The sequence below is a fragment of the Girardinichthys multiradiatus genome, chromosome 5, assembly GCF_021462225.1.
Source record: "Girardinichthys multiradiatus isolate DD_20200921_A chromosome 5, DD_fGirMul_XY1, whole genome shotgun sequence".
NCBI classification, from domain to species: Eukaryota; Metazoa; Chordata; class Actinopteri; order Cyprinodontiformes; family Goodeidae; genus Girardinichthys; species Girardinichthys multiradiatus.
This window is the reverse complement of record NC_061798.1, coordinates 41,373,541-41,396,805: the sequence shown is the minus strand read 5'-3', so window position 1 is coordinate 41,396,805 and position 23,265 is coordinate 41,373,541. Positions and strand designations below refer to the sequence as shown.

General features: G+C 40.1%; 1 protein-coding gene across 5 annotated transcripts in view; it reads right to left on the bottom strand.

Annotated features, from left to right (window-relative positions):
* radil (Ras association and DIL domains) overlaps positions 1–23,265 on the bottom strand; it is a 55,535-nt gene that overhangs the window by 7,910 nt on the left and 24,360 nt on the right. For 3 of the 5 annotated variants that reach the window (XM_047366747.1, XM_047366746.1, XM_047366750.1), the window contains 10 exons: positions 22,711–22,748; positions 22,424–22,575; positions 22,140–22,252; positions 21,855–21,971; positions 18,311–18,434; positions 5,396–5,568; positions 5,045–5,195; positions 4,491–4,717; positions 3,697–4,015; positions 1,692–1,831 (listed from right to left, as the gene is read on the bottom strand). In XM_047366747.1, the coding sequence (XP_047222703.1) occupies positions 1,692–1,831; positions 3,697–4,015; positions 4,491–4,717; positions 5,045–5,195; positions 5,396–5,568; positions 18,311–18,434; positions 21,855–21,971; positions 22,140–22,252; positions 22,424–22,575; positions 22,711–22,748 (1,554 nt within the window). The remainder of the gene's footprint in view (positions 1–1,691; positions 1,832–3,696; positions 4,016–4,490; positions 4,718–5,044; positions 5,196–5,395; positions 5,569–18,310; positions 18,435–21,854; positions 21,972–22,139; positions 22,253–22,423; positions 22,576–22,710; positions 22,749–23,265) is intronic. The other 2 variants (XM_047366749.1, XM_047366748.1) reach the window with 2 other exon arrangements.

Here is a 23,265-nt window from a genome sequence, read left to right as displayed (position 1 = left end):
AGTTAACTCTAAACACCTGTAAAAGATTCCTGAGGCCTTTAAAACTCCCAGCCTGGTTCATCACTCAAAACCCCAATCATGGGTAAGACTGCCGACCTGACTGCTGTCCAGAAGGCCACTATTGACACCCTCAAGCAAGAGGGTAAGACACAGAAAGAAATTTCTGAACGCATAGGCTGTTCCCAGAGTGCTGTATCAAGGCACCTCAGTGGGAAGTCTGTGGGAAGGAAAAAGTGTGGCAGAAAACGCTGCACAACGAGAAGAGGTGACCGGACCCTGAGGAAGATTGTGGAGAAGGGCCGATTCCAGACCTTGGGGGACCTGCGGAAGCAGTGGACTGAGTCTGGAGTAGAAACATCCAGAGCCACCGTGCACAGGCGTGTGCAGGAAATGGGCCACAGGTGCCGCATTCCCCTGGTTAAGCCACTTTTGAACCAGAAACAGCGGCAGAAGCGCCTGACCTGGGTTACAGAGAAGCAGCACTGGACTGTTGCTCAGTGGTCCAAAGTACTTTTTTCGGATGAAAGCAAATTCTGCATGTCATTCGGACTCAAGACCCAACACTCTGGATGAGCTAAAGGCCGCTATCGAAGCATCCTGGGTCTCCATAAGACCTCAGCAGTGCCACAGGCTGATTGCCTCCATGCCACGCCGCATTGAAGCAGTCATTTCTGCAAAAGGATTCCTGACCAAGTATTGAGTGCATAACTGTACATGATTATTTGAAGGTTGACGTTTTGTATTAAAACCACTTTTCTTTTTTTGGTCGGATGAAATATGCTAATTTTGTGAGATAGGAATTTTGGGTTTTCATGAGCTGTATGCCAAAATCATCCATATTAAGACAATAAAGGACCTGAAATATTTCAGTTAGTGTGCAATGAATCTAAAATATATGAATGTTAAATTTTCATCATGACATTATGGAAAATAATGAACTTTATCACAATATGCTAATATTTTGAGAAGGACCTGTATATACTTACTTTGAATTTCTACACCCCCACGGCCAAGAGTCAAACTCTTGCTCTTCTCAGAGCAGAGCACATTCTATAAAAAGAGCTGCATTTGAAGCGGGCTTCCTCTTTACCTGCAATACAAGATGGCTGCCACAGAGAACACACCCACTTGGAAATGTTTGGCCTAAGTTACTTAAATAAAACCAAACATTTTACTAGTAAATTTGTGCACAATAGAGTTTTCAGCATTCATTCCTGGAAAAATGTAATGCTTCCTAACAACCCTTTAATTTAATAACATTTATTCATGAGGTAAACAAAAAAATCCAACTCACTGTAAGACCACTGCATCTTGTGGTCACACCACCTGTCACTGACAGCAGTGGTACCAGTTATTGTTGCACCACCGATTGTGCAAGGTAGTTCTTCATACAGGATTTTTTCATCCCTCTGAATTAGTGTACACACATACTCTATTGTTCAGTGAGAGATTATGCTACTGCAATAAAAAATTATTTAAAGGTTTTTTTTGCACAGCATGTATGGCAGTAATTGTAGATGGTTCCGTTTTTGCACGAACGCTCTGCAGCGCTTTAAGTAAATCAACTGTAAACATGCTATAAATATCAACAATATATTATGCTAATATGGTGCACCAACATTTGACAAGTTTTAAAAAGTCAGATGTTGATTTCTGGGTCATGGATCAACAGGTCATCTGAGGGAACTTACCAGGCCATCTATGAGTCCCATTCCCAGTCCATAGGGTCCCTTGTCGAGTTCCACTACAAACACCACACACAAGTCATCAGCAAGGGAAGGAGCGCCGGGGGAGGAGACAGGGAAAGGAAACTCACACCCACTAATACACCCTGCAAAGGATACAAACACCCAAGGGCAAAAAAAAACAAACAAACAGGGGTTTGCTGTGGGGTTGGACAGACAGAAGACATCTTGCTGCGCAGAGAACACACATGCATTAGTGTAGCTGGTAAAACACAAGCATGCTTCTGACAGAAGTCTACAGAGATCACTACTTCAGCATAGTTCACAAACATGTTGGGCTACAGCATGCAGAAACGTCAAACAGCTGAAATCTGAACAGGGATGGGGTCTAGTTTGGCTTATTTTGTCTGTGAGGTCTAACACAAACACAAGGCTGTCAAAGTCCGGGCTCCAGGTTTTAAGACAGAATGGTGGAAAAGCCATCAATAATAAGCCTGCTTTTCTAAGGGGTTATTTGGAAAAACCGCAATTTTGTTAACCAGCTGCTGCAGTTGAGACTGTCGAGAAAAGCAAAGTCAGGAAATCTGAGAGAACACCCAGAACTAATAGTAATGGACAAAACATATAATAAACTGATATAGAGAGTTTGTTGAGGGCAGTTGTCGTAACGCCCCTGATTAATTGGCTTCTTACTTCACCCAATAATAATCAGGGTAACAAGTGTCTGCTACTGTTGGTCAGTTCCCAGCAGGGGGAATGTTTGCTAAAAACATGTTCAGTTTGAATAACACACTCCTGCACAGAGAAGGCACAGAGACTTCTAAATCAACCTTGTGGACACTAGGGGGAGACAAATCCTGAAGGTAGTGGTGAAAAATCATCTCATATGATCTGGATTTCTCTTTCTAGTTCATTTCAGTCCAAGGGTGACCAGACACCAATTCATTGTCTCCGAGCAAATTAAACAGGGTAAGAAAGCAAAAACTACTTTCACAGAGCTAGTTTTGGAGGCCCAAACCCAGTATGTGAATTTTACTTTACTTTAATACATTATGTTCACATAAATAATCTAGCTTCAACTCAATTCCAAAGTTACAACATGCTTGAATAGCAATATAACAAAAAAAAAACAAAACTGCATAGTCAGTCTTATCTGTTATTTTGTAGCAGGCAACAATTAGACCTGTTAGGGCGTTTAAAGAAAGGCTCACACTTCTGTCCAAAACAAATTCCTTGTATGTCCAAAACGTACTTGGCAATAAAGCTTTTCTGATTCTGATTCTGATTCTGATTCTGATCAAATCGGTTTCTTTCAGGATCACAGAACACACTTTCATAAAACAAGACGGATCACTGAAAGGTTTATGATAGAGAAAATTATGTGATACCAACTTAGCCTACAACTCCTCGGGTCACTCATTGTGTTTTCTCTTAATCATTTGACTTGCCTGTTAACTAAACACTGCAACTTTAAGGGCTTTTATGAGACATCAACACAAACTAGTGCGCAATTTGTAAAGTGGAAGGAAATTCATACACGGTTTTCAAAAATGATCAAAAGTCTCAGAGCAGCTGGCCTTAAAGTTTCTTTAGACAACATTAGCAAACCAACAACATCTAAAAAGGACCAATGAACACAGCAGGCAAGTCAGGGGTCAGGGGTAATGCTGTGAAGACGTTTAAAGCAGAGCAAACATCTCATGGAGCACATTGTCTGACATGGAAAGAGGATTCAGGGGGTTAGGGTTGACTCAAGGGGGCTGAATACAAATATATGCCACATTTCTCAGTTTATTATTTGTAAAAAGTTTTAAAAACCATTTATTCTCTTCCTTCCACTCGACAATTATGTTGTACTTTATGTTGGTGTCTCACATTATATTCTGTGGCAAAATGAAAAAGTTCCAGGGGTATGAATAGTTTAGCAGGAAACTGAACACTGTCACTATAAAAGCCATGATGCCACTGTGTTTTGTTCTTTATTCACCTTCATGTTTGTGCTCAGTCCTACCTTCAAGTCCATTTGTGATGAGTCCATTGGTCTTTTTACATTCTGCTACAGTTCTGCCCGAGCAGCCGTTAGTTTGAATGCTGGTGCCAAGGATGGGCCCCGGTCCTCCGCTGTCTGGGTACATAGGGGTGTTGGGTGGGGTCAGGAGGCAGGACGGGTCTGGATTTGCTGTTCGAGGATGGTGAATGGTGCCATTCCTTCTAAGGCTGTGGGTTTGTGGTTGGCCAGGGGGTCCGTCTCGTCCTCTCTCCTCTGCTGTCACCTCATCCCCAACCCCCCCAGACCGGGGACTGCTGTGGGCCGGAGGTAACAGCTCCCTCTGTGTTGTGAAGAGAATGACGGACTTTAGAGGGCAAACTTAATGGAATGACAGATGGAATCGAGTTCTTCTCTCAACCACTGATGCAGGATGCACTTTGTTTCTAAAAATAAGCTGTCAGTTGATATGATTAGAGTTTCAATTTATAATCCTTTTATTTCTAAACCTTCAGCTTGCTATTTCTGTGACTATATGGGTCTCTCATGTGTAAATATGAGGGTGCTGTAACACCGAAGATTATGGTCTAGTCAGCCATTCCCACTAATTAGACATCCTAAAGTCTGATCAGATTAACCATGATTTAACCGTGTCTAGGTTTGTGTGTTCATGTGAGTGTGGGTGTGTGTGTGTGTGCGCCAGGGTTGGCCAGGTTTTGTCTTTTAGTTGCGGGATTATGAAGACCTCAACAACCGCAGCTGCTGAGCCACATAACCTGGATTAGTACAAGGGGTGCCTACACATAGATTTTTCTGACCTGAAGGTCCGGCCAGTCGGCTGTGTTGGTTCCATTGGATTGCGTGAGCACACTGGGATTGCTGGTGTGAATTTGAGTTTTGGTCCGCAGGCCCCACAGGTAGTGACGGACGTAGAGCAGCTGTCTATAGATGCTGTCCTCCACACACTCGCTGTCCAGGTCCACTCTGAACCCAGAGCTGGGCAGGACGATGGGTGGGTGGTTCTCAAAGCTCTCCAGGAGGTCAACTGAGTGCACACAAATACATATTATCACATAGAGTTAAGGCAGATTTAGGTATTTGGGTAATCTTGAATTTACTGTCATTTCTGTTCTGACTGAAAGCAATAGTAACATTTGGAGTCACCCAGTCACAGTCTCAACTTGAATCTGACAGAATCTGTTGAGGGAGCTAAAGATTAGGGTGATGGCAAGGAGGACTTCCAATCTCAAAGTCTTGGAGATCATCACTAAAGATAAATTGTCAACATACCAGTGAAAACATGCATAAAGCTGGTTAGCAATTACTGTGATGCCAATAAGCATTAGTTTTTTTAATTGATTCATACATGTACCTGATCTGTATATGTAAGCCTCATCCTCACTGCTGGGCTGCCATACTGGGACAGGGCCTATCTCTGCTGTGAGCTGGTACTGGGTGAGAATCCTATGGAGCTGGACTGGTTTTAGAGATGGGTGCTCACTGGACAACACCCGCCAACTCAACTGCAGACGAAGGAGAGAAAAAATTATCTGGGTTATTATAGTCTGTGAAACTTTTTAAGGAAGATAAACTTTTTAAGGAAGACAGTGAGATTCCCATAATGCTGCCTGACTTTTGTTTAGGACTAATAGTGCTATAATAAGTCTCTCCAGACCAGATACCTTGGTTAGGAGTGTACAGTAGGTATGTGTGTCCAGGTCACCTGTTTGAGCTGCTGTGGGGGCGTAGCCACTATGGACACAGTACTGTTGAGTTTGATGAAGAACTTTTCAGCCAGATGTCCCAGACCAGACTTGGTTGCCCACTCCATGACCATTCGCAAACATGCCTGAATCTGCAGCGCCTTCGAACGCTGGAACCAACCCCGGGCTGAGCCTTTGTGGACACACAAACAGTATAGTCTCTCTTGGGTATTTTATCTGTCACAGCACAGCAACCTTTTTGTGCCAGAGAAAGGCAGAATAAAATACAAACTGTGCTTATGTAAATTTATGTCTCAGTGTGTGTGTTTTGTTCCACAATACAGACATTAATTTTTAATTAAGTTGTGATTGAAGTAGGTGAAACAGTGGCAACACCCACTAACTGCCTGCAGAATATAAATGTGATGGTGCTGCAGAAGGGCTCAGCTGACTGCATAGCAAACCAGTCTTCAGTCTACATCCTTACATCCTTGCTTCTGTAATTCCCTACTTTATTTCACCATTTAAAAGAACTAAGAAACCTTTGTTATAATTTAACCAGGAGATAATGCTAAATCTAACATGTGAAATGCAGGCAGCTGATGTCATCCTCAGCTTGCTGGTCCATCACCTCCCTGCAGCTAATGTGCTTCTCATGCTTTTTGAAGCACGTCTATAAGGTGGCACAAACTAAACACTATAACAGTGATCATGGTTTTCAGATTTTTATCCATAAAATAGCTTCTAACTTATTGCAGCTTACATTAGGGGATAATAAAGTAAAATTAACAGAACTGCATGTTGATGAGGTTCTGCCTCATCTGGATCTGTTTACAGGACTTGGTGTCAATGAGCCCGGATGAAAATCTGACAGCCATGATTCTTAAAATCGGAAACATTTTGATTGCTCCCTCGGGGTCAGGAGAGAGTCTCTTTTTAAAGGAGACAGATCGTGATAATGAATCTTTTTTTTTTTTCCCCAACTTTATTTATTGTTTTTCAGTGGGGTACAAAATAAGAGCAGGAGAATAGTTAAATCAGTAAACATTGTACCAAATACAATAACACTTAGTAAACATATAGAAAATACCCCCCCCCCCCACCCACAAAAAGGACATAAAAAAAAAAAAAAGATAAAATATTATATGTATATATATATATATATATATATATATATATATATATATATACTGGTCCTTCTCAAAATATTAGCATATTGTGATAAAGTTCATTATTTTTCATAATGTCATGATGAAAATTTAACATTCATATATTTTAGATTCATTGCACACTAACTGAAATATTTCAGGTCTTTTATTGTCTTAATACGGATGATTTTGGCAAACAGCTCATGAAAACCCAAAATTCCTATCTCACAAAATTAGCATATCATTAAAAGGGTCTCTAAACGAGCTATGAACCTAATCATCTGAATCAACGAGTTAACTCTAAACACCTGCAAAAGATTCCTGAGGCCTTTAAAACTCCCAGCCTGGTTCATCACTCAAAACCCCAATCATGGGTAAGACTGCCGACCTGACTGCTGTCCAGAAGGCCACTATTGACACCATCAAGCAAGAGGGTAAGACACAGAAAGAAATTTCTGTACGAATAGGCTGTTCCCAGAGTGCTGTATCAAGCCACCTCAGTGGGAAGTCTGTGGGAAGGAAAAAGTGTGGCAGAAAACGCTGCACAACGAGAAGAGGTGACCGGACCCTGAGGAAGATTGTGGAGAAGGGCCGATTCCAGACCTTGGAGGACCTGTGGAAGCAGTGGACTGAGTGTGGAGTAGAAACATCCAGAGCCACCGTGCACAGGCGTGTGCAGGAAATGGTCTACAGGTGCTGCATTCCCCAGACCTGGGCTACAGAGAAGCAGCACTGGACTGTTGCTCAGTGGTCCAAAGTACTTTTTTCGGATGAAAGCAAATTCTGCATGTCATTCGGAAATCAAGGTGCCAGAGTCTGGAGGAAGACTGGGGAGAAGGAAATGCCAAAATGCCAGAAGTCCAGTGTCAAGTACCCACAGTCAGTGATGGTCTGGGGTGCCGTGTCAGCTGCTGGTGTTGGTCCGCTGTGTTTTATCAAGGGCAGGGTCAATGCAGCTAGCTATCAGGAGATTTTGGAGCACTTCATGCTTCCATCTGCTGAAAAGCTTTATGGAGATGAAGATTTCATTTTTCAGCACGACCTGGCACCTGCTCACAGTGCCAAAACCACTGGTAAATGGTTTACTGACCATGGTATCACTGTGCTCAATTGGCCTGCCAACTCTCCTGACCTGAACCCCATAGAGAATTTGTGGGATATTGTGAAGAGAACGTTGAGAGACTCAAGACCCAACACTCTGGATGAGCTAAAGGCCGCTATCGAAGCATCCTGGGCCTCCATAAGACCTCAGCAGTGCCACAGGCTGATTGCCTCCATGCCACGCCGCATTGAAGCAGTCATTTCTGCAAAAGGATTCCCGACCAAGTATTGAGTGCATAACTGTACATGATTATTTGAAGGTTGACGTTTTTTGCATTAAAAACACTTTTCTTTTATTGGTCGGATGAAATATGCTAATTTTGTGAGATAGGAATTTTGGGTTTTCATGAGCTGTATGCCAAAATCATCCGTATTAAGACAATAAAAGACCTGAAATATTTCAGTTAGTGTGCAATGAATCTAAAATATATGAATGTTAAATTTTCATCATGACATTATGGAAAATAATTAACTTTATCACAATATGCTAATATTTTGAGAAGGACCTGTATATATATATATATATATATACACTATATACATATATACACCTACACAGATACGAAATAGCAACAGCAATAGTGTGAAACCAAAAAGTAGTTACAGAACATATATTTATCTGTCTCTATACATATAAAAAAAACAAAAAAACACAGGTGCCAGGGGGACGGTCATGTCAGTCTTGACTGATGAGTGTCGACTATAAAATAACCACCAGCAGTGTGTGCGCAAGGTCTTTTTAGTCTGGTATATCAGGAAAATTTTTCTTTCTAAGGACTCTAAACAAAGGGTTCCACAGTTCCAGAAATTTAGCAGAGGAGCCTCTCAGAGTATGCCAAATTTTTTCTAACTTTATAAAATATAGAACATCTCGAAGCCAATGCATATATGAAGGAGGTTGAGGGGATTTCCATCTCATCACAATCAACCTCCTTGCAAGAAAAGTCAGAAAAGCTAATGAAGACCTTTGTAAAGAAGACCAAACAGGCCGAGAAGGTGCAACTCCAAACAACGCGGTCAAGGGGTTAGGCTCAACTTTTCTATTAAAGACATCCGAGAAGATGTCAAAAACCTTGGTCCAATAACTGTAAAGCTGAGGGCAAAGCCAAACTGTGTATTAAATTTACTGGGAAATGCTGACACCCATCACAGACAGGTAAAATATTAGTATAAAACTTTAGTATAGCTTTAGTATAGTATGTACGGTGCACATGTTTGCATTGAATTAAGCTATGTCTAGCACAAATAGACGACTTATGAATTAATAACAAGATGTGTGTCCAAAGATCCCCTGAAATGGCCTGACCAAGGTCCTCCTCCCAAAGCGACCTAATGGAGTCTAAAGTCTGTGGACGGAGTAAAGTGATCTGATCATAAATAAAAGAAATAGCCCCCTTCAAAGTTAAAACCAGCTTCAAGAACACATCTAAAAGGTGAATTTCCGGGAGAATTGGGGAAGGTTGAATATGTTGTACAAACAAAATTACGCACCTGCAAGTACCTAAAAAATGTATGTCTCAGAACCTTAAACTTATCAGACATTTGTTGAAAAGAGGCAAATACATTATAAATAAACAGATCTTGAAAAGTCAAAATACCCATTTTCCTCCATGACAGAAATATACTATCTGTGAGAGAAGGTGGGACCTTTTCCATTCCAAAGAAATTAGATAATAACACTGTCTAGTAAAGAAGGAACGTGGAAGAAAGATAGGAAGACACTGAAATAGATAAGAAATCCATGGAAGGATATTCGTTTTAATACAATTAATACAAGCAATCAAAGAGAGGCCAAGCACTGTCCAACGATCAAGGTCTTTTTCAATACGCGACATTAAAAGGGGAGAAGTTAGCTTTAAAGAGATCCTTAAATTCATGAGTAATTTGAATCCCCAAGTAGGTAAAGCTGTGATCTGCGATCTTGAATGGTAGTGTCTGCAACGGGTAACTGTTAGCGGGAACATTAACCGGGAACAGCACACTCTTGCCAAGGTTTAATTTATAACCTGACAGTTGGCCAAATTGACTAAGTGGGGTGAGAGCAGCAGGAACAGAGGTATTCAAATCTGAGGGTGTTGTACTTACCTGTCATGTTGAACAAAATGCAAATTTACTTCACAACTGCGTTCCAACCTTCACGCTTGTTTATGAAATATGGACTATGCCTTTAAGGAGCAGATCTTAGAGACATACGAATTAAATTAGGTTTCTCTATAGGGCAGAGATCTAAAGGATTTTGGCACAACTTTTCCACTCCCAACATGCTTTAAGAGAGACAAAGATCTGGTGAGGTGAAGACTGCAGCAACACTTAAAATACTAGGAAACAACTTTATTAGTAGACCAACACATTTTGGCTTGTGTCCTTCATCAGGGTCATTACAAAACCCCAAACAGTTTGTGTTTAAATGAAAAACCTCTAAAGGATTCTGTCATTCAATTCAGATTAGGGCACCCCCCTTTGCAGGTTTTCCAAGTCATTGGGTGGAAACCCTGAAGCAGACCCTGAACTCAGTAGAAGGACAACATCAATCTCTTCTGGCTTGTTATGGCTTGAAATACTCCCAGAAGGAAATGGAGAGTGTCACTGAGAAGATTGATGCCCAAGTTTTAGAGATGCACTGATCAAGCATTCTTGGCTGATCGCCAGTTTTAGTTTTCTTTGAGGTTGGAGCTGCTGATTTGATCGATTCTGATACTTTGGACAACAGACTGTAACACAAAGGAGAAAAAAATAGCTGCAGATTCTCTGATGAAAGTAGTAATATAACGTACAATGACTTTTGAGGTTATATAAAGGTGTTACTTTTTTTTTTTTAAGCTCAAAAAGTGCATACAAGTACATGTTGGTTGATATGTACTGATACAGGTAGAAAATAGTGGAAATTCTGATTTCTCAATTTTTGACCTTCTGGTCAGAGCCAATCAAGGGAAAATTATTGACGTTGTTTTATAAAGATTTTCCCTAAGGGGGTCCATAAAGTAATTCCGATTCTGAAATGGTTCAATTAGGATCTCTGGCCAATTGATAGGTACATCTCTTCAGTTTCCATTCTGAACATTGTTTTTTGCGACCTAGTCTCATAACAGATTGGAGGATTGGACTCACTAGATGGACAGATGGACTGGACTTATTGGAGAGACTGGATGGATGGCTAGAAGACAGAGTGTATGGATGAGTTCATTTAATAACCTTGTTCAGTAATTGCAGTATCTTTAGTTCAGGAGCCTTAGTTTAGCTTGAAACTACCAATTTTTTGTCATCCATCAGAGTTGCAGGATTCTTTATTTGATCATCAGACAGTCATCTCAGTCCCTGTTAAACCAATTTCAGACTAAACCATTCTGAAGACAATGTTTGTTATAAAAACCAGTTAGCTCCTCAAAAGATAACAGCTTTTTCTCTGCATTTCCACTGCAGATGGGAACACTGGGTGATACAACAGACTGGGAGAAATAAAATATAAATTTTCTCTTAATTCATAATGCCTTACTATCATTGTATTTCTCAGGACTTTAGAGGCTAAAATTAACAACTGTTATTTATAAGGATTCTTTAAGAGTTTAGTACTATGGCAGGTTGGGTGTGCACACTTTACCAAATACATATGTACATTATCTTAGCTAATCATTGTGAAGCTGCATGACAGATGGTTCCTCTCCTTCTAGTAAAGCTTACAGTCTTCGGTAAAAGCTGAAAAAATGCAGCAAATGCAGTTCTGTGAAATATTCCAGGCTTCACATCTTGTGGAGAGGGACAAAAAAAGGGTAGAACAATAGACTGTGCAATGTCAATAAAAACAGCTTGGACCGAAATACAGTCTACTATTGTCCTCCAACGTCAATGCAGGCATGCTTTGCATGCTGTCAATATATTGTTCCAGTCAAATGATGTCCCACTGTCCTTGATGGTTACACTCAGTGTAAGTGATGCTGACTGAGAGACTAAAGCACACTGAGAATCATAAAAGAGAAAGAAAAAAATGGGGTTATTGCAAAAGATATTCAACAACAGTAATCCCATTTGAAGTTTTTCCAAACGATGAAAACATTTTCACACAATTAGCCAAAAAAATATATGTCACACGAAATGTTTTTCTCAATGTAGGAGAAAAAAAAAAAGACTGTAAAAGTAGTTCAGTGATGTACTTTGGTCAGAGGGTATAGAGCCAGCTTCCTAGTGATAGCTAGTGGTAATCCATTTGGGGAACTTCAGAACAGCTTAGCCCGAATGAGTACTTTAAGGGCAAATTTTAGTTTTAGAGCCAGTAAGTATGAAACAAAACAAAAGATAAAAAAAAATCACAATTCCTTCCATTGTTTTTCGAAGAAACATAAGTTGCTTTAAAATTCTATTTTCTAACACAAGATCCTTCAAAATGGAAAGGAATTACCATATGTAGATAGTGATACTGCATATGTAACAGGGTGGTGCAACTGTCTACTCCAGAAGTCCCCATACCCTGGACTCCGGTCCAAATCCGAACCCAGAGCGTTTTGTCCGGACCACAAAGCATTTCTCATTTACTATGTAGATATAGACATTTTATTCGTGCCGGCTGCCGCGTCTGACTTTTGAACAGGCACGACGGGCAGCTATGTGGGTCAGCGACATTCTGGTCCACACTCCAACCAAGCTGGTGGCGGTAATGCACCACATCGTTGTATGCCAACCACCACAAATCGGTAAAGAAGAAGCTATGCAGGGTTCTTGAAAGCGGGCAGCTCCGCTCCACTTGGTCTCTCTCAACTCGATACGGTACCACTTGTGTTTCCACTGACGGCTGGAGCTATGGTGGCTGAAGCTCTGCCTCCAGCCCCCGACAGCTGCTAAGTTACTAGCTTGGGAGCTCGCGCTTGCTCACAGTACAATGACTTAGTGGCGCACAGATGGGTGAGTAAAAGAAGATGGCTTTGTCAAAAATATGCAAAGTGGACTATGAAAATCACACATTTAAAGATGACTGGACAGAAGCATAAACTTTCCTTTAACTTCAGTAGGGTGTGAGGCCCGTTATATGTTCTGAATCAGTTGGACCCTTAAAGAGCGGAAATCTAAAAAGACATTATGAAACCAAACATAAGAACTTCAACCAAAGCTATCAGCCTGGGTCTGACGGTAAGACAAGGAGAATAAATAAACTGAGGGGACAGTATGAGTGATTTCATGGACATATGAATAACTGATCAGTAGTTAAAAAACAAAAACTAGTGTTAATTAAATATTTAATAAAAATAAAAGAAAATATTTTTGTCACTTGATTTCAAAGGTTTGGATCCCAAATTGTTTGAATGATGGAGGTAGTGGACCTCTTGATATTTTAGTTGGGAACCCCTGGTCTACTGTTTTAAACTGAAAGATGATTGTTTTGTGACATGAAAATAACTTTTAACCATAAGTATCTGATGAATGTGTTGCTACTTGTTAGCAGGAAAGAAAAGGTTGGAGTGAACTTTCTAATGTTCTCAAAAGATCTTGGAATGCAGGAAAAGTAAATTACATTTGTGACAGTAAACGGGTGAAGAGGAGGGATTATTCCTCACCAATCAAAAACTGTTTCTCCATGTCAGTTCCAAACTGTTTTTGCACCAGGAGTATGAGAATCTTGGTTTCAAAGGAAGGGAAAACTAGGCATGAGCCAATAAATCACCTACCTTTTACTCCAAATTCCTGTAACTAATATTTCTTCAGTGTCTGGGCCAAATGAATGACAAAGAACACATCAATATTTTGGCCTTCCTTCGAACCACTGCACGTGTAGCATTAGCTAAAAGGGACTTTTTAGAACTGAACTGCATATTGTTGTGAATAAAATAACTGCAAATGGACTTCTAGAATTTGATTTGTGTAACAGACTATGTCCTCAGAATAATGTCTTGACAGCGACAATGCTGTAGTGCATTGAAATCCTAATTGGTAAACACAACTGATTATGTGAAGAAAACCTGGACTTTCAGCTGCTTCCATTCACTACTTCTACATTTCACGCAATCTCTGCATGGATTGCTAATAAATTCTAGTCACACAGTTGTTCATAGAAGGAAGTGCTGAGGCTCGTGTGCATAACAATGATAATGCAGGTTAGAATTGGGGCAGAAAATTACTTTAATAATAATATTTAATTGCAGCCAGAATTTTAATTCTTTGAATCACAGTTTTTGCCACAAGCCATCATTCAGAACTGTGACGAACTACAGACAGACTGGGCCCTAGAGCACTATTGAATCCCTGGGTATCGTACCGGTTGGTTAGGTCTCCATGCTAGAAATATTTATAGTAAAATGTTAGATACACAAAATCCAAGTTGTTAGATCATTTTGGGAAAACAACAAGCACCTCATGAATATATGTTCACATAGCGTCATTTGCTGTCCTAGATTTCTCTATAGGGCAGAGATCTAAAGCAATAAAATTTTTCTATGAAAAACTTTTGAAAGACACATCACCAGTATTTCATCTAACTATTGGTGTTCCCTGGCCACTATTGACACCCTCAAGCAAGAGGGTAAGACACAGAAAGAAATTTCTGAACGAATAGCCTGTTCCCAGAGTGCTGTATCAAGGCACCTCAGTGGGAAGTCTGTGGGAAGGAAAAAGTGTGGCAGAAAACGCTGCACAACGAGAAGAGGTGACCGGACCCTGAGGAAGATTGTGGAGAAGGGCCGATTCCAGACCTTGGGGGACCTGCGGAAGCAGTGGACTGAGTCTGGAGTAGAAACATCCAGAGCCACCGTGCACAGGCGTGTGCAGGAAATGGGCTACAGGTGCCGCATTCCCCAGGTCAAGCCACTTTTGAACCAGAAACAGCGGCAGAAGCGCCTGACCTGGGCTACAGAGAAGCAGCACTGGACTGTTGCTCAGTGGTCCAAAGTACTTTTTTCGGATGAAAGCAAATTCTGCATGTCATTTGGAAATCAAGGTGCCAGAGTCTGGAGGAAGACTGGGGAGAAGAAAATGCCAAAATGCCAGAAGTCCAGTGTCAAGTACCCACAGTCAGTGATGGTCTGGGGTGCCGTGTCAGCTGCTGGTGTTGGTCCACTGTGTTTTATCAAGGGCAGGGTCAATGCAGCTAGCTATCAGGAGATTTTGGAGCACTTCATGCTTCCATCTGCTGAAAAGCTTTATGGAGATGAAGATTTCATTTTTCAGCACGACCTGGCACCTGCTCACAGTGCCAAAACCACTGGTAAATGGTTTACTGACCATGGTATCACTGTGCTCAATTGGCCTGCCAACTCTCCTGACCTGAACCCCATAGAGAATCTGTGGGATATTGTGAAGAGAACGTTGAGAGACTCAAGACCCAACACTCTGGATGAGCTAAAGGTTGCTATCGAAGCATCCTGGGCCTCCATAAGACCTCAGCAGTGCCACAGGCTGATTGCCTCCATGCCACGCCGCATTGAAGCAGTCATTTCTGCCAAAGGATTCTCGACCAAGTATTGAGTGCATAACTGTACATGATTATTTGAAGGTTGACGTTTTTTTGTATTAAAAACACTTTTCTTTTATTGGTCGGATGAAATATGCTAATTTTGTGAGATAGGAATTTTGGGTTTTCATGAGCTGTATGCCAAAATCATCCGTATTAAGACAATAAAAGACCTGAAATATTTCAGTTAGTGTGCAATGAATCTAAAATATATGAATGTTAAATTTTCATCATGACATTATGGAAAATGATGAACTTTATCACAATATGCTAATATTTTGAGAAGGACCTGTACATGCAAGTCAAAAAATGTTCTTTAACTGAATGATATTCTGTTCTTAATGTAAGTTGGTAACCTAGGTTAGATGTCTGCCTGTAGTCGCTGCTATGCTGCGAAAATGTCTCGTCTGAGATGTAAACAAAGAGGAACGAAGATTAATTCTTTTTTGACCTTGGTATGATAATAGGCCACCAACACATGTAAACTCCTCTATGCCTCCTCCACGTTGGTTTCAAAACAGTAAATAGGCATCTCACCCAAGTAAGGTAGTCTTTTCTGTTCTAAGGCTGCCATTAGGCATCAGAACCAGTTGGACCATCAAGACCTCCTCCTGTTTTCATTTTTTTATTTATCCTCGCCAAACTTTCGTTAAATTTAGGCCGGGTATTTCGAAATTATGTACTGAAACCTTGACTTCACCCTTCAGAGAGAGAGGCATTGAAAGTTTGATAAAGTTAAATCTCCAATCAGCAAATAAATCTCTGAGCGTTTATTCTCAATTACCTTTAGGTATTTCACTTCAAGTACTTAGACTTCATGCTTGTTGATCATTTAAAAAAAATAAGTGATTACCAACAAAATAATTATTCATTAAACTGTGACTTGCTAATATTTTAAATTATGAGAATATATATTAACATACTCATCCTTTATGTATCCAAGTATTCAACTAATTTGAATACCAGTTTTTAAAAACTTTGATTAACTAATAATAATTAAGCAGATTACCAAGAGCTACAGTTTAGTGAGACATTATCATTCCCCATACTAGAACAGCTCAGACCTTTATAAAGGTAGACAATGTAAAGAGGTATTTAAAGTACAAATATGAAATTTTTAGTGGTGGGATGGATTCAAAATTAGTCAAATTAATTACAAACACTTCGTCAATAAATAATCAGGTTTAAACCCCTTTTTAATCAAATAACAATATTTGACACAAGCAGTTTTTTCAATTTCAGTAAATCTTGGTTAATTGCTTAATAAAGAGCCATACAATTTGGATTAGGATAGTAAATCATATTTCAAGCTGAATTTATTGAAAATCTGAATGTTGTGACTGTGCTTTCATGCATTGGTTCATCCAACCAAACACATCCAGATGCAGTTACACTCCAAATGTCCAATGGCTATTAAATCAGCAGCTTTACACTTCATATACTTCTAAAATCATGCAACTATGCTGGGAAAAAAGTTTAATATTTCTGTATTTTACAGAACAGGGTTTCTATTTTTTTGTTATATATTCAAACGTCTTCAACCTCTGTTTCCCTCTTTACAGTCATCTCATTTTACTGAAAAAATACTTTTTTTTCCAGTCCTGTACAAGGAAATTACATTCAACACCCCACCACCCCAGTCCGAGCCAAACGGTAATAAAGTAAATACATAAAAACTTTCTGAACACATTATTTTTTTCTGTAATTAATTAATCGAGATTAACAAGTTAAAGTCCAAGAACTGAAAAGGGTATTTTATAATAAAGAATATTTTAGCATGCGTTACAAAGATGATTATCTGTGTGAAAGATGCCAGAAAGTGACTCAATGAAATCGTCTGAGTTTCATTAAGTAAAAAACTTATTTTACCAGTTTGAATAATAAACTGAACTTGCCTGCATTGTTTGATGACTAGGACCAATTTAGCAGGTATTTATTACTTGACTTTGAATCTGTCTCTGGTTGGATTGAACTGACTTGGTTTTCATAAAGTTTCTCAAGACGATTTATTCGGAATTGGCGCTACATACATAAACTGAATTGCACGATGGAAGAATCAAGTAATGTTAAATAGCTAAACAGAAAACCTCCTCTTGACATTTCTGTGCAGAAGCTGCATATGACAGAAAGCTTCAGGCAGACAATGAACTGGAAGTATTATCTGCTGACTGCACACACATTACCCTTCCAATATTCTACCATATGTTCTGGATGCACACACACAGAGACACCCTCCCCTAAGTAATAGGCTTATGTCTAGGCATACAGTAATCTATGCTTCTATGCTAGGATGAAGAATTTCAAACAGACAAGACATCACACAACCTCTCGGTCAAGGTGTGACGATGCTTTATAACAGCTGTTTACACACAAACGTGTGCAGATTTAAATAAACAAACAATCAAACAAGTCGATCTCTAAATACACACATACCGTCCTGATCTGTAATATAACGTGATGTGAGCTGTGTTTAAGGGGCCTCTAAATATGTGAGGGAGTTATTGTGCGAGTGCGATCCTTGTGGAGCGCCCGGTGCAAACGTCAGCGATACCTGCCACAAACTCTCTCCCTTGTTTCCATGGACACCATCAGCAGCGAAATATCAATGAGTGACGAAAGAGGGTAGGATGGAAGAAGGGAGGGAAAAGGCAGCCCAACGGAGGGGGAGAGAGGAGATTGAGGTGGGGGTGAGATGGAAGACCATGTGGTTCAATATGTAAAGGTATTTCTCCTTCTCCCTTTGCCAGACACGTGATCTTTCTTGTCTCCACCAGTTAATGAAGATGTATGGCATATTCTAGAGTGTTCATGTGTGTGGGACAAAAGATATAACATGAATTGGCTGGAAATGTTGGAAATCGCTGGCAGTAAATTACTGTTTTCTGTATTTAGACCCAGTAATACACAATTAGCAAGGTCATCACAACAACTCAACTATCTTCCAGCCCCTCGTCCTGCACCCTGCCCTTTTTTCCACTCGCTTCCATCCAACTCCACCTCTGCTCTTCTTTGTCAAACCCCCTGATGGCCAGATGGAAAGAAGGAGGAAGGAGGAGGAGGAAGCTGAGGAGGAGGGGGAAACAGAATGCAGATAGGAGAAGGGCACAGAGGACAAATCTGGGTTAGTCCCTGTCAAAATGCTGACAAGGATTAAAGGGCACACACACTCACTCACATACACTAAACTGTGTACACCATTGAGGATGTCTAATGTACAGGACGTTGGGATGGTGGATGTTATTTTTTTGTGTTACCTTTGTCCATTAACTGGTTAAACAGTGACACGTTGGAGAAGAAGAAGAGGTAAGCAAACATCTGAGCCTGGATCTCCGGATGAACCAGATAGCCATGCAGAAGCTCCTGTGCACTCTGAAACACCTGCAGACACAAAGAAATCAACTTTTTATAAACAGAAATATCATTGCCACTTACGCTGTGACATTCTAGAATATATGTTCGGTCTTTCATATGGTCTCTGGTCTGAAGACTCTTACTGCAGTTTTGCTAGAGTTTAATAAGTAAAACTGTGACAGCCACCCAAGAATGTGGATCATTAAGAGATTTTCAGTTTGAAAGAAAAGAGGCACAGCTCTCCTGCTACATGCCTGCGTAAAATCCCTTTTCAGATTGTCAAACTTTATTGATATGTTTGCTTCATTTCATTCTGCTTCAGAGTTTAACCACTATCAAAGAATTGCAGTATCTCACAAAAGTCAGTACCCCCTCACATTTTTGTAAACATTTCATTAAATCTTTTCATGGAACACCACAACACTATATGACACTTTGAAAATTGTTTCAGGATAAAAACAATTTAAATCTTGTTTATTTCACTGTGTTTTGCTTTGTTTGTGGTGTTTAACTGCTTGAATGCTAACAGGCCACTGAGCCTGATTCTACAGACTTGTTTTGTAAAGTTGATGACTGGTAAAAAGAGTGACTTTACTCCTGCAACGGGAGCTTATTTCATTTTATCCGTTTCCCTTCATCTTCTCTCACTAACCTGCATACAATTTGTCTACATAGTCTTTTATTAACGTGCTCAATTGTCTTTTTTTATCCATACTGCTAATGCTGTAAATCGTTAATCTTGGTGTGACATCACCGCGTCGTCTCTGTTCATTTGTTCACCATCTTGTGAGTCCATAAACATTTTTTTCAACGCCATCTTAGTAGTTTATCACTCCATTACAACAAAAATTTTATTTTATTAAAATAACTTATTTTCCCATCTGCTTTGCATTGTAAAGTGCTTGTTTGAACAGCTTGCAACTGTTGTTCTTAATTGGTTTTAAAAACTAATTTGGCCTCATTCCAATTCCTCATAAACAAACCTTGGTTCATAAACAAACAATCATGGTGAACTGTTATATCACTGCATCGATTTAGGCAAGTATTCATAAAACAATAACTGACAGAGAGCTGTTTGGCTATTAGTTCCTGATAATCAGGTAGTGCCTCAACTTGGTAACTTTGATTCAAATTACAAACTTTAACATTATTATAACTATTAATTAGTAACCTTGGGACTTATTAATAGTCATTCATAGCCAAACAAAAACTATTGTTGCGCAACATCTTTTTTTTGGGACATTTTTTCAGCACTAGTGGCCTTTATTTTTATTTTTTTGACAGTAGGCAGACAGGAAAGAGGGGTAGAGAGAGGGGGAGACATTCGGCAAATGTTGCCGGGTCCGGGACTCAAACCCGAGACGGCCGCTTCGAGGACTGTAGCCTCCGCACATGGTCGCGCGCTTAACCCCTACACCATCAGCGCCATGCCAGCGCAACATCTTTTACAGGCTGTTGAAAATCTTATCACCTAGGCCAGGGGTGTCAAACTCCAGTCCTTGAGGGCCGTTGTCCTGTATGTTTTAGATGTGTCCCTGGTGCAACACACCTAAAACAAATGGCTGCATTTCCTATGTCCGGTTCTCTAGAGTCCTGCTAATGACCTAATTATTTAATTCAGGTGTATTGAAGCAGAGAAACATCTATAAGTTGTAGGACACCGGCCGTTGAGGACTGGAGTCTGGCACCTCTGTCCTAGGCCTGTAGGTAGAGCAACAATCATATTTTTAGATCCTCAGAGAGTTCTTTGCTATGAGGTGTCATGTTAACTTCCAGTGACCAATACGAGAGGGTGGGAATTGACACACCTGCTCCCCATTCACACCTTAGATTTTGTAACACTAACGACTCATATGACACTGAGGAGGGAAAATGGCTAATTGGGCGTAATTTGGACATTTTTACTTAGGGGTGTACACACTTTTTTGCCAGTGTTTCAGATATTAATGACTGAGTGTCAAGTTATTTTGTTATACATCCTCTACACTGACAACTTCACATTGTATCAAACTGTCATACTGCATCTTCAATGTTGTCCCATGAAAAGATGTATTAAAACATTCACAAAAATGTAAAGGGTGTACTCACTTTTGTGAGATACTGTAGATCTTGATGACAGATTGTTCTCCTGATCAGAACTCCAGTTGATCTCCAATCTGCTATAATTGTCAGTGAATTTGAAAGTTTCCATGCATGAAAGTTACACCATCTTGTTACACCTTTAAAAGAGCATTTTCTCAGATTCTTCCAGTTAGCAGCTGCTAAACCAGGAGTTAAACTTGAAGAAACAGGGCTGGATCAATTGTCTGCCTCAGTGTTTGCACAAGAAAAACCGACAAATTATCAATGAGCTCCAAGCCTTGTTTCTATTCAGAGTTACACCATTGCTCCGAGTTCGGATCAACATTTCATCAGTCAGACTGAATCTTATTTGACAGAATCATGAGTTATATTCCTGAAATCAATGGAGGTTTGTTTTGGTGATGGAAGGTTCAATTCCTCCTTTCCACAGGTAGGTGAACCAGTGCATATCATTTGAGATATATTCCAGTTACAGACAACTACAAGTTTCTGTTTCAGCAAACGTTTCCGACTGCTTCACAACAGTTACAATCTGGTTTCACTGTATTTTGTCCCATTCTGGAACAGACCTCAGAGGAAGCAATGTCATCTACTGAGCTGAATGAAGTTGGGTGTACAACTCCAAATATTTCGATTAACAGGTTAAAGAACTTACAGTGGTTATAGTGAAACTACTATTTCTATTACTTTTCTGTCTGAATCAGCAACATTCCTGCAGGTAGAATCAAGGAGAAGTGAAGTGTTTAGCGTCACTGAATTAATTCACATAAAAGCTGCAATTGAAATGCACACCACAGACAACCCTCCTCAGGAAAGTTGAAGTGTCCAGAGTAAAATGAAAAAAAAAATATTCAAAGTGAAACAATACCTGGCACTTTATTTTTGACAAAAACAGCACATCATTATATAAATTATATGTTTACCTCTAGTATTCCAAGCACACAACCAGTGTCTGCATTGCTACAACATTTGACTGCGAAGGCTCTAGTTTGGATCTCTAGGCTAGAATGTGCTTGTGTAAGTTAAACAGTTTTACGTCCAGCTTACTCACTGCAGCTAATGGTGTTCCTCAGGGATTGGTCTTAGTATCCCAAACCCTTAGTAGGGTTAGGGTGTTTATCTTCTTTTTTAATTTCAGAATACAGAACCTCAGCGTAGCATAGCACAAATTGACCTTCAGAAATATTTTGTAGTTTAAAAATTAAATGTATGACAAACTTTCAAGATGAGCCATTTTTTTTCTGTTCCTCAAAACATATTTAAAATTTCTGTAAGCAAAATGTAAGGAAAAAAACTACATCAAGGTAAACATCACAATACTTGACACTTTAGTACTGTTCAGGTTGATCAAACTCAAATGCTTACCTGCAGAACTCTGCGCACAGGTTCAGGGAACCCGACACCTCCTTTCCAGCAGGGCTCAGAGCTGTCGACTGGGAATGGATTACAGTCTAATAAACCAGGCAACACCACATACAGAGCCTGGACACAAAGAGAAACATGTCATGATCAAGGTGATCTGCATCTACAAAACAACTCATATTTTCTGCAAGAGTAATATAAAGGAGTTATTTTTCTGACCGGCTCAGTTTTTAAAATGCAAATATGGCAACAATGACATAGTGACATAATACCTTAGTGACATAATACCTTAGTGATATAATAGACACACTGCTGGAAAGTGTACATGATCACTTCCTCCAAGATGGTCATAGCCTCCTCATTGGCTGTTATAGTCGCTGATAACAATGACTCCTTTGACCCTAGAGAGAAATGACAAGAGACACGGGGACCCTTAAGAGGTTTGCAGTGAAAAAGGAAAGTGACGTGTATAGCTGTGTCAGATCTGCTGCATGTCTGTGTGAGTAATGACTCCTTAGCCAGGCCGTTTCCACACTCGTCATTCAGAGTCTGAGTGTGTGTGTGTGTGTTACCTTGCAGCGTCTCTATGCTGTGTGTATAGGCCGGTGCTCGTTGCTGGATAAAGTAGAGGATCTCAATTGAGTTTGACATCCAGAAGAAGATGGTCTGCAAGTCTGGGATCAGGTCTGAGATGCTGAGTAAAGACAAGGAGGCTGGGTCCTGACTACACACACGCAAGGCTATATGTTACATAGTTATGGAGACACAGTGACACAATAAACAGAATAGCCTACAGACAGGAACTCATAAGTAGACATCATTTCTTTCTATGCAGCACAAGTTAGAAAGTGATACTCACTGCTGAGCTTGCTTCTGAGCCAGCTCCTTTGTCTTCTCCTAGAAGCCACACACACACAAACACACAAACACACACACACACACACACACACACACACCACACACACAAATTAAGTTCCCATTAAACTTTTAGGATCTGCGTAGGTGAATTACATTTCCTCTGATGCCTTAGCTACCTTTATAAAGAAACACCACTGACATTTAGAAAAAGCCTGACAGACTCAGAATAAAACAAGTTACTTTGTTTACAGAGATTTGTTTTGTAAAACATTCTGGGTCAAATGACAGCATTAGCTTCGATACAAAATAAACTACAGCTTTGCAGCTGTGCGCCTATGCAAGCTGGTTAGACACTTCTGCCACATTTAACTAACTTTATATGTAAAGTGACGCTAATCCCTGATCATCAAATTTTAAAAGACGTGACACCAGACGACACTAAATGAAACCACACTTTGTTTGGGTCAAGCTTAGTGTGAATTAAAACCTATGTGGAAATGCGATCAAAAAACTTGTCTCCATTAGGAAAGAATGGGTGTGGACAAATGTGGTCACA